At 44.6% G+C, this 17541-nt stretch overlaps 1 protein-coding gene across 1 annotated transcript in view; it reads left to right on the forward strand.

Annotated features, from left to right (window-relative positions):
• The first annotated feature begins 1995 nt into the window (after positions 1-1995).
• The window catches only part of LOC144497035 (uncharacterized), a 91566-nt gene continuing 76020 nt past the window's right edge, over positions 1996-17541 (forward strand). Inside the window, exon 1 of the mRNA XM_078217757.1 lies at positions 1996-3316. Coding sequence (XP_078073883.1) covers positions 2441-3316 — 876 coding nt within the window. The 5' untranslated portion in view covers positions 1996-2440. The remainder of the gene's footprint in view (positions 3317-17541) is intronic.

Consider the following 17541-nt stretch of genomic DNA (forward strand, 5'->3'; position numbering starts at 1 on the left):
GAGCGCTGAGCTGTTTGATTGGAGCTGTGTGTTGGGTATTGAGTGTGTTTATTGGAAGCATTTCCCTTCTGATTTACAGGCTGAGTTTTGTTGATGGTTCATTACTGAATATGAGAAGGTGAGGTGTAATTATCTGGAAGGGGCAGAGACACATTTATTGAAATGTTTTTTAATGTCTTCTTTAAAGATTTTACCTGAAGGCCTCGGCTTTTCCCAAAAGCCTGGGCTTGGATTTGATACTTTTGCCCAGTGCTGTGTCTGATAGCTGAATTTGGGATGTGCAGTCTGAGTGAGTGCAGTGTATCTAATTTCCCAGGATAAACCAGAATCCTTCAATCAGCTGCACTGAAGCAATATTTTCCTTAGCTTCTAGCATTTCTCGCCTAGTTTATTTTAGTTGTGCAGTAATCACCAAGCCAGTTAATAGTTTCCGCAGTGGTTAAATGGAGCTTTCTGAGCCTTTGGCTGAATTTTGTCAGGGGGCAGTCTTCAGTGATGTGGGTCATTGATTGGGGTGCACCACAGCTGTCCTGGTCCCCTGCAAGGGCCCATTTGTGCTGATTTGCTGCTCAAAGGCCTTGGTCTGGTAGAAACGGTTGCGGAGTGCCCAATGTTGGCGTGGCAGATTGAAATTCTGGGTGGGTGGACTGAGGCATATGTGATGAATTTTTAATCGTGGCCTGTTGGTTCCATTTCTGCTGCCATAGGGTTTCTGCTGTTATTCCTTGGCACTGTGGTCTTAGCCATACAGAATTGAGAGATGTGGGACAAGCAGCAGGTGGTTTGATAACATCCTTGTGCAGTGGCAGGCTGATGTTGATGTAGACCTTCTGCTGGAGCTTTCGTGTTGCACCCTCCCTCCTTGTAAGGGGTGGGATGTTGCTCAGTACAGGGAGTGAGGGGAGGTGATTAGAGGGTACCTGAGATGATACACATTTTTGTGTTGAGCTGAGTATCTACGAGACTGGTGTGAGATGAGTTGCATCAAACTGGTGCACAGTACTCTGCAGTCGAGTAGACTGTGAAAAGAGCTGATGTCCTTAACGTTTGAACATCTACACTCTATGAAGAACCAGCGAGTTTGTCAAGGAGGTTGTTTCACGTTTTGATTTTTGCTGGAGTCTTGCTCAGATATTTTTTGTCTGTAAGTGTTCAGTCAAGGGAAACACCAATATAAACGGGATGTTGTTGGTGGTTCAGTCTCTTACCATTCAAGGAGATGTTGAATTTCCTCTTGGGGCTGGCATTGTGGAGGTGGAATATACCTGAATCTGTCTTGTTGCTGCTTTTCCTGTCCAGTGTTTTTTCTTCAAATAAATTTGGAAAACCAGGGGAGAAATTTCAAATTTTCAATTGAATTAACATTTCTCCTGACATCCAGGAGATCATAGAAACCCTACAGTACAGAAAGAGGCCATTCGGCCCATCGAGTCTGCACCGACCACAATCCCACCCAGACCCTACCCCCATATCCCTACATATTTACCCACCAATCCCTCTAACCTACACATCCTAGGACACTATGGGCAATTTTAGCATGGCCAATCAACCTAACCCGCACATCTTTGGACTGTGGGAGGAAACCGGAGCACCCGGAGGAAACCCACGCAGACACGAGGAGAACGTGCAAACTCCACGCACACAGTGACCCAAGCCAGGAATCGAACCCAGGTCCCTGGAGCTGTGAAGCAGCAGTGCTAACCACTGTGCTACCGTGCCGCCCCCTCCAAGGGTAAAACTGCTCTTTGCCAGTATTGCTGCCGCTCATAGTGAATGGATAGCCTGTTTTACACTCCGCTGACTGTCTTTTCTATTGACCTCACAGTGCCCGGGAAGATGGGGTTTTGGGTGGAGGAAAGAAAGTAGCCATGTTTTCTGCTCCTGGTCACTGTCAAGTGTCCTTGCTGGAAACAGAGGGTGAGTGACAGTTACGTGAGGAAAAAGAAAGGATTTGTATCTGATCCCCCACACAAGGGAATACTGACATAGTGGAATCATCTACAACGGAGGTGTCAGACCTTTCAGTAAAGGAAACACGGGAGTTGGAGGAAATCATGTTTCCTTTCCTGTTTTACAGAAGGATTTCACTCTACTGCACGAGAGAATACAAAGAGGATAGACACTGCAGATAAATCCTGACCATCGCCCAGTGAACAACTGCACAACTGAGAAGATATCCAGTCCCTTCACTGCATTGCTCAACACAGAGAAGGTTGGGCAGTGAAACCATCATCTGGAAATCCATCAGAACAAATCTTTCAGAAGGTTCAGCTGTGGGTGATCAGTCAGGGTGAGGTTGGGAAGAATTGGCCTCCAAGTGTGCTGAGAAGTTCAATCATTCATCAAGCCTCATGAACCACTGACTCATTCAGATGAGAGGCTATCCAAGTGTGTGGACTTCTCCACAGGATCATGCAATCTCCTAACACACAAGGTGTACATGTTGCATAACTGGCAACACAAAGACAGCCACATGGAAGACAAACCATTCAAGTGCGAAGTGTGTGACAGAGCTTTCACACAGTCATCGACGCTTGTGAATCACCGACGCATTCACACTGGGGAAAAACCATTTAAATGTGAGGTGTGTAACAAGGATTTTACACAGTTATCAGGTCTGGTGAATCACCAGCCCATTCACACAGGAGAGAAGCCATTCACCTGTGAGGTGTGCAACAAATCATTCTCGCAGTCATCGACCCTCCTCGTGCACCAACGCATTCACACAGGCGAGAAACCATTCCGGTGCAAAGTGTGTATGAAATCATTCTCACGATCATCGCACTTGCGCAGACATGAACGCACTCACACTGGAGAGAAACCATTTACATGTGAGGTGTGTGATAAACCATTCTCATCATCATCAGATCTCCACAGGCACCAACGTATTCACACAGGGGAGAAACGATACACATGTGAGGTGTGTAACAAATCATTCTTATCATCATCGGATCTCCGCACACACCAACGCATTCACACAGGGGAGAAGCCGTTCACATGCGAGGTGTGTGAGAAATCATTCTCTGACTCATCAAATCTCCGCATACACCAACGCATTCACACAGGGGAGAAACCATTCAAGTGCAATGTGTGTGTGAAATCATTCTCTGACTCGTCAAGACTCCTGCTCCATCAGAGAATTCACACAGGGGAGAAACCATTCATGTGTGAGGTGTGCAACAAATCATTCTCTGTGTCATCGAGCCTCCGTGTGCATCAACGTGTTCACACAGGGGAGAAACCATTCATGTGTGATGTGTGCAACAAATCATTCTCTCAATCATGGAACCTCCACGTCCATCAGAGGACCCACAAAGTCAAGTAACCATTGAATGTTGAGGTTTGTGATGAACCTTTTGTGACATCTTTGACGCTCCTGGGACACTAGAAGATTCACAGCTGCGATGTTTGTGGTTGGCCGTTACCTAGTGCTCTGGTTTTCTGAAGCAGCAGTGGGTACACATGGGTGAGAAACCATTCAGCTGTTGGGGTGTGACAAGACTGTCTCATAGTCAGTGTATCTCCTGCTCCATCAACACAGGGGAGAAACCCCATTGGTGTGAATTCTGTGGCCCTGAATTCAGACACATGACAAATGATTGGGAAATTCAGCGCGACACATCATTTCCACACTGCTGCCTTTGCATTTGACTGGCGACAATGAAAATTTACAAAAGACTCATTAAAAAGTCAAGTGGATCCATCACAGACTTTTAAAAATATTTCATTCACAAGATGTGGGAGTCGCTGGCTTGGCCAGAATTTATTTCACATCCCTAATCGCACTTGAGAAAGTGTTGGTAAGCTGCCGCCTTGAACCGCTACACCCATGGTGCTGTTAGGTGGGAGTTTCAGGATTTTGACCCAGTGACATGAGGGAACGGCGATATATTTACAGGTGCTGGTGTTCTCGTGTATTAGTTGCTTTTGAGTATTGGTCATGGATTTGGAAGGTGCAATCTAAGGAACCTTGGTGAGTCCATACAGTGGAGTGCAGTGTGTCCATACAGTGGAGTGCAGTGTGTCCATACAGTGGAGTGCAGTGTGTCCATACAGTGGAGTGCAGTGTGTCCATACAGTGGAGTGCAGTGTGTCCATACAGTGGAGTGCAGTGTATCTAATTCCCCAGGATAAACCAGAGCACTTCAATCAGCTACACTGAAGCAATATTTTTCTTGACTTCTAGCACTTCCTGCCCAGTGTGTTTTCTTCAAATAATTCTGGAAACAAGAGAAGAAATTTCAAAATCTCCATTGAATTAACATTTTTTCCTGATTGTTTTTTATATTAAACACATTCTCAAAGGGTAAAACTGGTCTTCGCCAGCAAGACTCGAGCTCATAGTGAATTGATAGCCCTTTTTACACTCTGCCTGACTGTCTTTTCCATTGCTCTCAGAGTACCAGGGAAGATGGCGATCTAGAAAGTAGCCATGTTGTCTGCTCCTGGTCACTATCTGGTGTTCCTGTTGAAAAAAGAGGGTATGACAGTCAAGTGAGGAACAGGAAAGGACTTTCCCTCGGGAATAGCCTTAGCTTAATAATAAACTTAAAAATAAACCTAAAAAAAAAAACAGCATCTGCTCGCAGTGGTGAATGTCCTCTATGCAGACCACAGGAGAGAGGTGCGCAGGAGCAGTACCGTCCAGCATTGGAGCATACGCAGTGATAGTGATGCTGAGTCTCTTGTCTCTGAGTCTTGATTGGCACTCACTGTGGAACTGAGGAGTCAGCCCCTTCCACAAAGGAGGAGAGGAAATTGAAGAAAGTTAAATTTCCTTTTCCCGTTTTGCACTACTACACTGAAGAATAGAGAGAGGATAGATACTGCAGATAGATCCTGACCATCACCCAGTGAACAATTGCACAACTGTGGGAAGACATCCAGTCCCTTCACAGCATTGCTCAGCACAGAGAAGGTTGGGCAGTGAAACCATGATCTGGAAATCGATTGGGTCGGGGAGCTTCAGATCTGAAACTGGTTAGTGGTATGGAACCTTCCATCAGAACCAACTTTTCTGAAGGTTTGGGTGTGAGTGCTCGGTCAGGGTGAGGCTGGGAAGAAGTGTGAATGAACACGAAGTGTGGTGAGAGCTTCAATCATTTATCGAGTCTCATGAACCACTGATGGATAGAAAACTGGCTTGGCCACAGGAGACAGAGGGTAACAGTCGAAGGGTCTTTTTCCGGCTGGAGGTCTGTGACCAGTGGTGTTCCGCAGGGCTCTGTACTGGAACCTCTGCTATTTGTGATATATATATATGATTTGGAAGAAGGTATAACTGGTGTTATCAGCAAGTTTGCGGATGACACAAAGATAGCTGGACTTGCGGATAGCGATGAACATTGTCGGACAATACAGCAGGATATAGATAGGCTGGAAAATTGGGCGGAGAAATGGCAGATGGAATTTAATCCAGATAAATGCGAAGTGATGCATTTTGGAAGAACTAATGTAGGGGGAGTTATACAATAAATGGCAGAGCCATCAAGAGTATAGAAACACAGAGGGACCTCGGTGTGCAAGTCCACAAATCCTTGAAGGTGGCAGCACAGGTGAAGAAGGCATATGGTATGCTTGCCTTTATAGGACGGGGTATAGAGTATAAAAGCTGGAGTCTGATGTTGCAGCTGTATAGAACGCTGGTTAGGCAACATTTGGAGTACTGCATCCAGTTCTGGTCGCCGCACTACCAGAAGGATGTGGAGGCTTTAGAGAGAGTGCAGAGAGGTTTACCAGGATGTTGCCTGGTATGGAGGGTCTTAGCTTTGAGGAGAGATTGGGTAAACTGAGCTTGTTCTCCCTGGAAAGACGGAGAATGAGGGGAGACCTAATAGAGGTGTCCAAAATTATGAAGGGTATAGATAGGGTGAACAGTGGGAAGCTTTTTCCCAGGTCGGAGGTGACGATCACGGGGGGTCACGGGCTCAAAGTGAGAGGGGCGAGGTATAACTCAGATATCAGAGGGATGTTTTTTACACAGAGTGGTGGGGGCCTGGAATGCGCTGACAATTAGGGTGGTGGAGGCAGACACGCTGGCATCATTTAAGACTTACCTGGATAGTCACATGAGCAGTCTGGGAATACAAGGAGGGATACAAACGAATGGTCTAGTTGGACCAATGAGCGGCACAGGCTTGGAGGGCCGAAGGGCCTGTTTCCTGTGCTGTACTGTTCTTTGTTCTTTGACTCATTCCTACAGGTGAGAGACTGTTCAAGTGTGAGGTGGTCTCCGCAGACTCGTATGAACTTGTAACACACAAAGTGTACCTGTCATTTCAGGAGAGCAGCCACATGGAAGGGAAATAATCAAACTTTTAGATTTACTGACACATTCACACTGTGGAGAAGCCATTCAGGAGTGAGGTGTGTGACAAGTCATTCTCGCAGTCATCAAAGCTTTGTGTATATCACCACATTTACGCAGGAGAGAAACCATTCGAGTGTAAACTGCGAGACACGTCATTCTCGCAGTCATTGAACCTCTGTGAACACCAATGTTTTCATACAGGACAGAAACAGGATGTGTAAACTACCTGCAGATCCACACTGGGGAGAAACTATTCGGGGTGAGTGTGTGACAAGACTATCACAGTCAGCCTATCGCCTGATCCATCAACACACTTGCACAGGAGAGAAACCCTATCAGTGTGAGTTCTGTAAAAGAGTTGTTGAACCTCCTGGAACATCAGTGAACCCACGTGGGAGATGAAATATTCCAGTATGATGTGTGTTGGGATTTTTCCACCTTCTCCTCTCTTGCTAAATATCAGCATCTCTACACGGAACTGGAGCAGAGTCATCTTGCAAGGTGTGCAAATCATTCTGACTTCTGGACAGACACCAATGCATAAAACACGGGTGAAACCAGTCGTGTGACAAATCATTCTCAGGCTAATCAAACCTGCATTACACTGAGAGTTGTCTGTGTCGTTTACCCTCCAGTGCTCACACAGGGGAGCTGTCCTTCCAAAGCACTGTCTGTTTCCAACCTCTCCCACAATCAGTTCCATCGTTTCAAGAAGGCTAACTTAACCTTTGACCAGATCTCCAAACATCACCATGTATTAGCAGACAGTGAAAAGTATTCAGACAGAGTATACCATTCATAGAGCAGGAAACAAGAGAGTGCAGAATGTAGTGTTACAGTTATAGCTAGGGTATAGAGAAAGATCAACTTAATGCAGGGTAGGTCCATTCAAAAGTCTGATGGCAGCAGGGAAGAAGCTGTTCTTGAGTTGGTTGGTACGGGACCTCAGACGTTTGTATCTTTTTCCTGATGGAAGAAGGTAGAAGAGAGAATGATTCTCAACCTTTTCCTTTATGTGGACCTTCATTGTCATCAAAAGCTTTTGCGGACCACAATGTATGCAAGCCATTTTAAAGATTTTTTTACATAACCTATGGCTGATGGGAATCAAATGTGTGTATCAACGGGTATGAAAAATGCAGCAGTTTCTAATAGTTTATGATACACACTCTCAAATACATTGCACCATCACAGCACATTTACCTGCAGTAGGCCTACCAGTGGAAACAGATAACACTTACCTAATGAGAAGGCCAATGTTGTTTCACAGACATCAAACACTGGATGTCAGATTCCAGGGATGACCATCTCAATCAGAGATCTGGTTCAATGTTAAGTTTATTCTGATATTTGGCCTTCAATGCAACAAGTCTTGAAAATTCAGTTTTGTAAAGGTAGGTTGTAGGAAAAAACGTCAAACTTTACTGCCTTGTCGGACAGTTCCGGGTATTCTGAGGCAACTTTAAGCAAGGAGTAAGTCTGATAGTTCTGAGAAAAATCCAACTTTAAAGCACTGTCACAGGACAGTTCCACAAGGCTGTCTTGTTCTCTCAAGGTCAGCTTGCGAGGATGTTATCATCAAGGCTCCCAAAGGGATTTTGTATCCAGTTGAACTTTGTGTCAGGAACAGGGAAGTTCTTGCGAAGCTGTGTTTTCAAACTTTGCAGTGCTCTCTGATGTCATGTTTTACCCTGTATGGAAACTGCATGTCCTGCATGGCCAAAATATCTGACAGATTCGCAAATGAGCCACAATTTGATTTACCAATTTGTTTGGCCCACATCTCTCTTGATCATCACTTCTATTTTGCCCTGCACATAAAAAATTGTCACTAATTCTGCAATAAAATCATTGCTTACGGTTATCCGCAGATTAGGAATCGCTGTTTGACTGCTCGGGGTTGATAATTTTGCAAAAGATTTTGATGACAATCTAATGGTCCACATAAAGGTTGAGAACCACTGGTCTATTTGCTGTTGATATCCTCATTCATGCTGTTGTTGCTTCCAGACCAGACTGGCCCATTCCAATGTTCTCCTATCCAGCTTCTCATCTCCCACCCTCCAGAAACTTCAGGTCAGCTAAAACTCTGCAGTCCCTATTCTGACTCACACACATTTCACCCCTGGGGTCCCTGACCTACACTGGTTCCCAGTCCCCCAGTTTAAAATTCTCATGCTTCAGTACAAATTGTTCCATGGCCTCACGCCATCTCCCTCACGTCTCTACACTCTCCCAATTCTGGCTTTTAGTAACTCACTAATTCTGTAATAAAATTATTGCTTAAGGTTATCTGCAGATTGGGAATCGCTGTTTGACTGCCCGGGGTTGATAATTTTGCATGGATTGACGCTGAACTCTATTGGGTCCTTTCATCAATATCTGCAAACTCTGAAAATGATGAGTCAATTGACCAGATTTAGTTTCTGTTGGAGGTGGAATTTGTGGCCCAAAGCTCTTGGGAATTGTGGCTGCTGTGGCCAGTTCTGGACGTTGCTTTTAGCTCATTCTCTTTTGACCTTTTGAACGGATTTTCCCATTGAATCCAAGCCACTAAGAATTCGAGCAAAGGGTCCACGTTGGGTGGTTTGCCATGAGATTTATCTATTTACTTGAGGTGACTTTCTCCAGCTGAAATTTGGAAATCAATCTGTCATTTAATCCAACATTTCTTTTGCCCTCAGAGATTTCCATTAGCATAGGCACCTCATGCCCTTATGCAATCTTCACATTTGATCCGATGAGTGATCAACAGTGCTGAGGAAGTTGAGCTGTGACTCATTGCTTACCTGTTGGAGGTAATAAACTAGAAGTCTATCTGCCTCGGGGACTTGGTGGCCACTGATGCATCTTCAGCCATGCTCGTTTCTTTATCACCAAAAGAGCTGTGCAGTTCTTGCCTCTATTCTCCAACGTTATTGCCAATTTCAGGAACAATTTCTTCAGTCAGGTCAAATCTCTTTGTAGTTACATCCTCTGCGCTGTGCAACATCCCACCGGCAGCACAACTCAAGTCACATAACCTGTTGTCTGGCACTGCAGTGAAGCTGTGCACACCTCCCCATCCATTTATCATTCATCCCTTTTGAATCCGATAGCGTGGTTTAGTTTTCTCATGTCCCTTAGTCCCAAGAGACAGTTAGCAGTGCCACTAAAGGCCGGCTCAGTGCTGCAGCCAGAGGAGCAACCTCCATCTGTGGGAACACAAGAGCAGGGCTTTGTAGCTCCTCCTGCAGAACTAGATGTGTACGGATAAGCAACGGCATGATATCTGGGCATGATGGTGTCTCAGCACTTGTCAGGGCCAAGCTTATTCTGGTATCTTTCATAATACTTATCGTATTTCTTAAGCCTGTAGTAGAAATCTTTTCTATCTGTCCTGCTGAACTTCTTCAGTAACAGAATCTTTTAGACAGTCTCTCCTTGTCACACAGCACCAAGTATGCTGAATGCGTTAGCAACCTTTTTATTCACCTCACTTTCATGTAACTTTATTTCTTCAAAAAAGTAGTTATCAATACAAGATCCCACCGGCAGCAAAACTCAAATCACATAACGGGTTGTCTGGTGCTGCAATGAAGCTCTGCGCACCTCCTCTCCATTTATCATTCATTCCTTATGAATTAGATAGTGTGGTTTCAGTTTGCTTGTGTCCCTTGGACTCCGAGAGGCAGCCAGCAGTGGCACTAAAGACTGGCTAAAGAGGACACGACTACAAAGAGATCTGACGTGACCAAAGAAGTTGTTCCTGAAATTGGCAACACTATTGAATAGAAGCGGGAGCTGCAAATTATACATAATTGCATTTTTTCCCCTCCGGACCACCTTTAGTATCTTTCATTCACTCATGAAAGAGCTGTGCCTAAACAATAAAACTAACAGTCTGTCAGGAACAAAAGTTGAGGAATAACCCAGTCTTTCCAGGAAAGCTCAATGTTGATTTTAGTGATGTTTATAAGTTTGTTTTCAAATCCCTCCATGGCCTTTTCCCTCCCTATCTCTATAACCTCTTCCACCCCTCAGTGGAATGTCAGCCAGGATTTTGTGTGCTCAAGTCCTGGAGTGGGACTTGAACCCACAACCCTCTGACTCAAGAGTCCAAAGCTGTGGGTTCAAGTTCAACTCCAGATGGATTATTCCATGAACATGGATTAAAGTTGTTGTCAGGGTCACACAGGGTCAGACTCTGGGCACTCTGGACAAACCCCACCCACCATTTATTAAAAAACGTTAAAATGAGTGAAGAAACATTAAAATGAGTGGATGTTTACACATGTATCGATCATGAAGTCAATCAGATCACACTTAAATAAAATTGTTTCCACTGGTCACCGACTTTGTTTCAATGTTTGTATGAAAAAAACTCTGACAAAGATACAACAACCACAAATGCAAAAGTTGAGATCAAGTTTACACTCATTAATGTCAGTTTTGTCAGTGTAATTGGCTGAAATTGACTATCTGGAATTTTAAATGTAAGTAAAACTAAATATTCCTGATCTTAAACAACACTCAGGGAGCTGGTACCAACCACAGAAATGACCACGGCCCCAGATAGGAATAATGAGAGTGGTGAGTGCCGATTGCACCTGTTTGAGGCGGCTCTTCAAACTACACTCCGGGTCTTTGGGCGTTCAGGCACCAACAGTCTGTCATAGCCATGTTTCCGGTCTACATGCTGTGACCAGCAATTATTTTAGCAAAATACAGGTCAACAGATAATAGATTATTTCTATTGTGTCATGTGAGCAGGAGAAAAAGTTAACATGGTTTAATATAATCATAATTACATTACCTCAATTATTACCTGGAGTTTCTGCTTTTTTTCATTTATGATATAGACCAGAATTTTACCGTCCCACCTGCCAGAAGAATCGGAGCAGCTGAGGGGTGGACAATGGAAAGGTCCATTGACCTTGGGTAGGATTTTACAGTTTCGGGACGAGTGAGGCCATAAAATCCCACCCATAGAATTCAAAGTGGTGAACTTTCTCTCTGTTCCTCTCATCTTTATGAGGAGAGAGAGAGATGAGGGAAAGCAGGTTAGTCACAGGAGGGAGAAGGGGATAGGACAGAGGATGAGGGCAAAAGTGCAGAGTTGGGAACAGGAGAGTGCAGAGTTGGCGCAGAAGAGATGATAGAGTAAATCACACCGCAGAATATATGACTTCATTAAATTGATTACAACACTCAGAGCTCAGCAACAGAGGTCACTGGAGTTTTATGGAATAGCTGCTTCCTCAAGATTCTGGAGATAACACATGACATTGAAATTCACCTGAGGAGACTCCTACAACTCCCTGAACAGAAAACAATTCCCCTCCTTCATGTAATGTGTAATGACTGATTGAGATTTCTCCATGTGAACTTCACTCACACCGAATCATCCTACATTGCTTTTAGTGCCAGGAACTCGGATATCACATCCATATTCAGGGAAGCTGTGACCTGATGGTCAGCTGATTAGGGACAAGGTTCATCCCTTCTGTGGCTGGCGTCACCATTTCATGTACAACACACTGAGGAGGGGGTGTTGTTTATTGAATGTAATTTATCATTTCATCTTTGCTCTGATGAAGTAAATGGGTTTTACAGACTTTCAGGGTTCACGGTGCTTTCATACTAATTTATCTCCAGCTCCCAAAACAAAACAATCTCTCTGGATTGTCATTACTGCAAGGAGTGCAGACATCATGGACCCTGTTTTACCATTTTGATTCTAAGTGTGAGGTGGACTTGAAACTGGGAGTGTTTCAGATCTGACTTTTAGACCCGTTCTCAGGCACTCTGCCTGCAAAAATATCAGCTATTCCGAATCGTGCTGTAGAAGCCTGTGGGCGGGGCTTAACCCGAAACCCTGCAGCTGCAATTGGTGCCTCCAACTGCGCATGCGCAGACAAAAAGTGATAGAATGCCGCTCCCCTGCCACATCGTTCCCAAGCCAGATAATGCCTCCCCAGCCCTCACAGACATTACCCCACCCCCACAACATTACTGACCCCCTTATCCCCCACCCCCTGCCACCCAGACCGATCTCGGGCAGAGTGGCAGCAGACCCCCCTTCCCCCCCCACCGATCTCAGGCAGAGTGGCAACGGACCCCCCTTCCCCCCCACCAATCTCAGGCAGAGTGGCAGTGGACCCTCCTCCCACCCCACTGATCTCAGGCAGAGAAGCAGCAGACCCCCCCCTTCTCCCCCACTGATCTCAGGCAGAGTGGCAGCAGACACCACCCCCCCGCCCCCCCTGCACAGATCTCAAGCAGAGAGCCGCCGGACACTAGAACCTACCTCCTCACTAACTGGAGCGCCCAAATCAGACTTTTATGGAGCATGTCTGTTTCGCGCCGATTCTGGATTGGCGAACGCGGTGGTAAAGGGGGAAAGTGCCGGTAAAGTTGGGCGTGCAGCCCATTAAGTCTATTTAAATGCATGCAAATGTATTTAAATCGCCATTTCAGGCATGGTCCCGATTACGGCCATTTTCAGGCCTTGGTAAAGGGGGAACAGGCGCGGAGGCAGGCGCTACTCGTCTCACACCCGACTTTACCAAGTTCTCGCATCTGAAAACAGGCACAATACGATGGTAAAATTGGGTGCAAAGTTCCATCCACAAAGGAAGATTTTTCATTCTTATTTACAAATGAATTTTCAAACTCACTCTTTAAAACAGTCAGTGCTGTTTTCAGTTTTTGAATCTCATTAGTCTCTGTGTCTGTGGCTTTCTCATCTTTAAACTCTACAAAGAATGGTTCTGTTAAATCTAGAGTTAAATTGTCTCCTTCTTTAGCACAGCCTCATTTCTAAATTCATTTTCTGGACTCAAACATTTTTAATTTTCTTTTTGAGATGACGTTTTGAAACGGCTTCTTTTTCTGCCAACAACTTATCCCCTCTTTGATCAAAATCCTTTCCAGCTGTTCCAAGAATGTCATTTACAATATATTCTTTGATCTAATGAAGTAAATGTGTGAAAAATGGTTCAGCTTCTTGCAGTTAGAGCACTGTTTTACCATCGCTAAGTGCACAGTTGAAGACTTATTCCCCTGTGTAGATTCTCTGATGACCTGCAGAGTCTGGGCCTGCAGAGTTTCACTGGCTGTCTTGTCTGGAGACAATACACATCTTTTTAGCCTGTCTTGATGATCTCTCCACTCACATTGTTTTCTTAAAGACTTGATTAGTTGTAAGTATTCGCATTCCAACCATTATTCATGTAAATTGAGTTTGTGTCTTTATATGCTCTGTTTGTGAACAGAATTCCCACTCACCTGAAGAAGGGGCTTGGAGCTCCGAAAGCTTGTGTGGCTTTTGCTACCAAATAAACCTGTTGGACTTTAACCTGGTGTTGTTAAACTTCTTACTGTGTTTACCCCAGTCCAACGCCGGCATCTCCACATCATAGATTCTCTGATGGAACAGGAGGTCCGAAGACCGTAAGGAAGATTTCTCACACACCTTGCCTGGAAAAGATTTCTCCCGTGTGAATGTACACACAGGGAAGATAACTGTGAAAATGATTTGTTGCACACATCACACTTGAATGGCTTCTCTCTAGTATGACTGCGTTGATGTTTTACCAGCATTGATGACTGTGTGAAAGCTCGGTCACACACCTCACACTGGAGGGGATTCTTCTGTGTGAACTCTCTGGTGTCTCAAGAGGTGGACATGCCGGCGTTGGACTGGGTTAAGCACAGTAAGAAGTCTCACAACACCAGGTTATAGTCCAACAGGTTTATTTGGTCGCACAAGCTTGTGGCTTGTGCTACCAAATAAACCTGTTGGACTTTAACCTGGTGTTGTGAAACTTCTTACTGTGTCTCAAGAGATCAGAGGTTTGGGAGAAAGACGTCACAAAGTTTACACCTGAAGGATTTCTCCTCTATGTGAATCTTATGGTTTATGAGGACGGTTGAAGATGTCACAAAAGTTTTATTGCAAAACTCTCAGTTGAAGTGTTTCTCTCCTGTGTGGATTTTCTGATGTAACTGCAGGTTCCTTAATTTAGTGAAGACTTTGTCACACACCTCACACTTCACCGCTTCCTCCCGTGTGAATGCATTGGTAGATATTCGGGTAAGCGTTCTCCAAGGCGGCCTTCACGACACACGACGGCGCAGAGTCGCTGAGCAGAAACTGATAGCCAAGTTCCGCACACATGAGGATGGCCTCAACCGGGATATTGGGTTCATGTCACACTATCTGTAATCCCCTGTGTGACAAATAATTCTCACAGCCATCGGCCCTCTGTGCTCATCAGCGCATTCACACAGGAGAGAAATCATTTAGATGTGAGGTGTGCTACAAATCATTCAGACAGTCATCACACCTCCACATACACCAACACATTCACAAAGGGGAGAAACCATTCATTTGCAGCTAACGAACCTCCATGCCACCAATGCATTCATGATGTGGAGATGCTTGCCTGGACTTGCAGAGTCTCACTGGCTGCCCTGTCTGGAGACAATACACATCTCTTTAACCTGTCTTAATGCTCTCTGCACTCACATTGTTTGTACCTTTAAGACTTGATTAGTTGTCAGTATTCGCATTCCAACCATTATTCTGTAAATTGAGTTTGTGTCTTTATATGCCTTGTTTGTGAACAGAATTCCCACTCACCTGAAGAAAGAGCTTAAGGCTCTGAAAGCTTGTGGCTTTTGCTCCCAAATAAACCTGTTGGACTTTAACCTGGTGTTGTTAAACTTCTTACTGTGTTTACCCCAGTCCAGTGCCGGCATCTCCACATCATGAATGCATTGGTGGCATGAAGGTTCGTTAGCTGCAAATGAATGGTTTCTCCCCTTTGTGAATGTGTTGGTGTATGTGGAGGTGTGATGACTGTCTGAATGATTTGTAGCACACCTCACATCTAAATGATTTCTCTCCTGTGTGAATGCGCTGATGAGCACAGAGGGCCGATGGCTGTGAGAATTATTTGTCACACACCTCACACATGGTTTCTCCCCTGTGTGAATGCATTGGTGCTCATGGAGGGTCCAAAACTGTGAGAATGATTTGTTCCACACCATGGACGTGAATGGTCTCTCCCCTGTGTAAATGTGTCGGTGATTCACAAGCGTTGATGATCTTGTGAAGGCTTGATCACACACCTCACATGTGAATGATTTCTCTTCCATGAAACTGTTCTTGTGTTACAGATGGTACGACCTTAGATGTCATGAGATCCAATGAGCCTGTGGAGCCTCATGATAGATACACCTGGAGAATACCTTACGACATATACACCAAGTGTTTTAGGAGACCTTGAAAGGGTGTGGAGCCATCCTCCCACAATTCACACTTGCAGGAAGAAGTCAGTTGTTCATGAGGTTTGGTGAACGATTGTAGTTCTCATGAGATTTGGAGTCACTCACTTCTTCCCAGCCTCTGACCGATCACTCACAGCTGAACCTTCAGACAGGTTGGTTCTGATGGAGGGTTCCACACCACTGACCAGTTTCAGATCTGATGATATGTCAAAGCTCCGTTGACCTGACCTGATTTCCAGATGATGGTTTTACTGCCCAATCTGATCTGTGCTGAGCAATGCTCTGAAGGATCTGGATGTCTTGCGCATTTGCGCAGTTGTTCCTTGGGTGATGGTCAGGAACTATCTGCAATATCTATGCTCTCTGTATTCTCTGATGTAGTACAGTGCGATCCTTCTGTAAAACAGGAAAAGGAAACATGATTTCTACAGTGCAGAAAGAGGCCATTCAGTCTATTGAGCCTGCACCAACAACAATCCTACCCAGGTCCTAATCCCATAACCCCACGTATTTCCCCTGTTAGTCCGCCTGACACCATGGAGCAATTTAGCATGGCTAATCAACCTAACCCGCACATCTTTAGAGTGTGGAGGAAACCGGAGCACCCGGAGGAAACGCATGCTGGTACGGGGAGAACTTGCAAACTCCACACAGACAGTGATCCAAGGCCAGAATTGAACCCGGGTCCCTGGCGCTGTGAAGCAGCAGTGTTAACCACCGTGCCACCATGCCACCCAACTAGCCACTGTGCCACCATGCCGCCCAACTCTCTCTCCTCCTTTGTTGAAGGCACTATGTTAACGGGGTTTTCAAAGTGGCCGGCTATACGAAAGCCAGTGTCCCAGTTTAAAGACGTATCTTTTATTTGACCAGCAGCCACAGGGAGAAGTCACCAAAGAGTCCTAGGCTTCTCCAGACATAGAGCAGTCTGACCTCTCCGATGAATTCTGAGTTCAGGAAAGATCAGCTAGTTATATATTTTTCTAATCAAATTCTCCCACCTTTCGTTAGCTTTGAATCAATCAACTTCAATATACATAAATCATTAATAACACGTGGCACATACTTCAGCCAATTGCACCTTGTGCTCTGGCATAATGGTATTTCATTAGTCTGTATCCTCCCTTTTTGAGTAACTCAACCTCCCGTATCACTTAGCAACCAGACACCTAGCTACTAAGTTCAAACTTAACATTCCCATAAGTTCCCCTCCAAGTCACTGCCAAACCAGACTAACACATGATCCCATGTCCAGGCAAACATCCATCTTATCTGGACAGTTAATTGGTCCTATTCATGAAGTTGCCTTTAATGTTCTGCCATTAGAAACTTTACTGATAAAACTTGCACATTTCTACGGTTTCATTGTTCTCTTAGAGTGAGGTGCTTGTCCTTATGCCCTTTACCATCATGCCTCACCGCAATCTGCCTTTGGCTAAGGTGAACAATGATTTTTATAAAATAATTGAATATATTCAAAATACCAACATATATGTTTTAAAACATTATCTCTTGTTTAAATTTCTTACTCCATTTCACATGTGTGCAAACTGCTCCCTTGTTAGCTTATAATTATTTACCTTAATGATGGTAGTTCTGTCAGTGTCTTAAATGTCTAGTGGTTTAAAATTTTCTCCAACCTAATGATTTTTTTTTTCTTTCCCCAACAATTCCCCACCTCCCCCCCACCCCCCGCCGCCCCTTGCTGGTCCTTGGCTAGCCCAAGACTAGGCCACTTAATAAATATTTCTAAGCTTTTCTTCTTAAATCCCAAAGGGTGATTTGGCTTCTTAATTTCTTTCTTCTTTACTCTGATTGCCATCATTGATGTACCTCTTGTTGACTTAATTAGTTGTGTACAGTTGCATTTGATCAAGTTTATAATTCCCACTAATGCTAAAATCATAATAGAAAATAATATAATTCCATGCAGGCCATTAAATGGATGTTTAATA

Source organism: Mustelus asterias, chromosome 8 (assembly GCF_964213995.1).
Source record: "Mustelus asterias chromosome 8, sMusAst1.hap1.1, whole genome shotgun sequence".
NCBI classification, from domain to species: domain Eukaryota; kingdom Metazoa; phylum Chordata; class Chondrichthyes; order Carcharhiniformes; family Triakidae; genus Mustelus; species Mustelus asterias.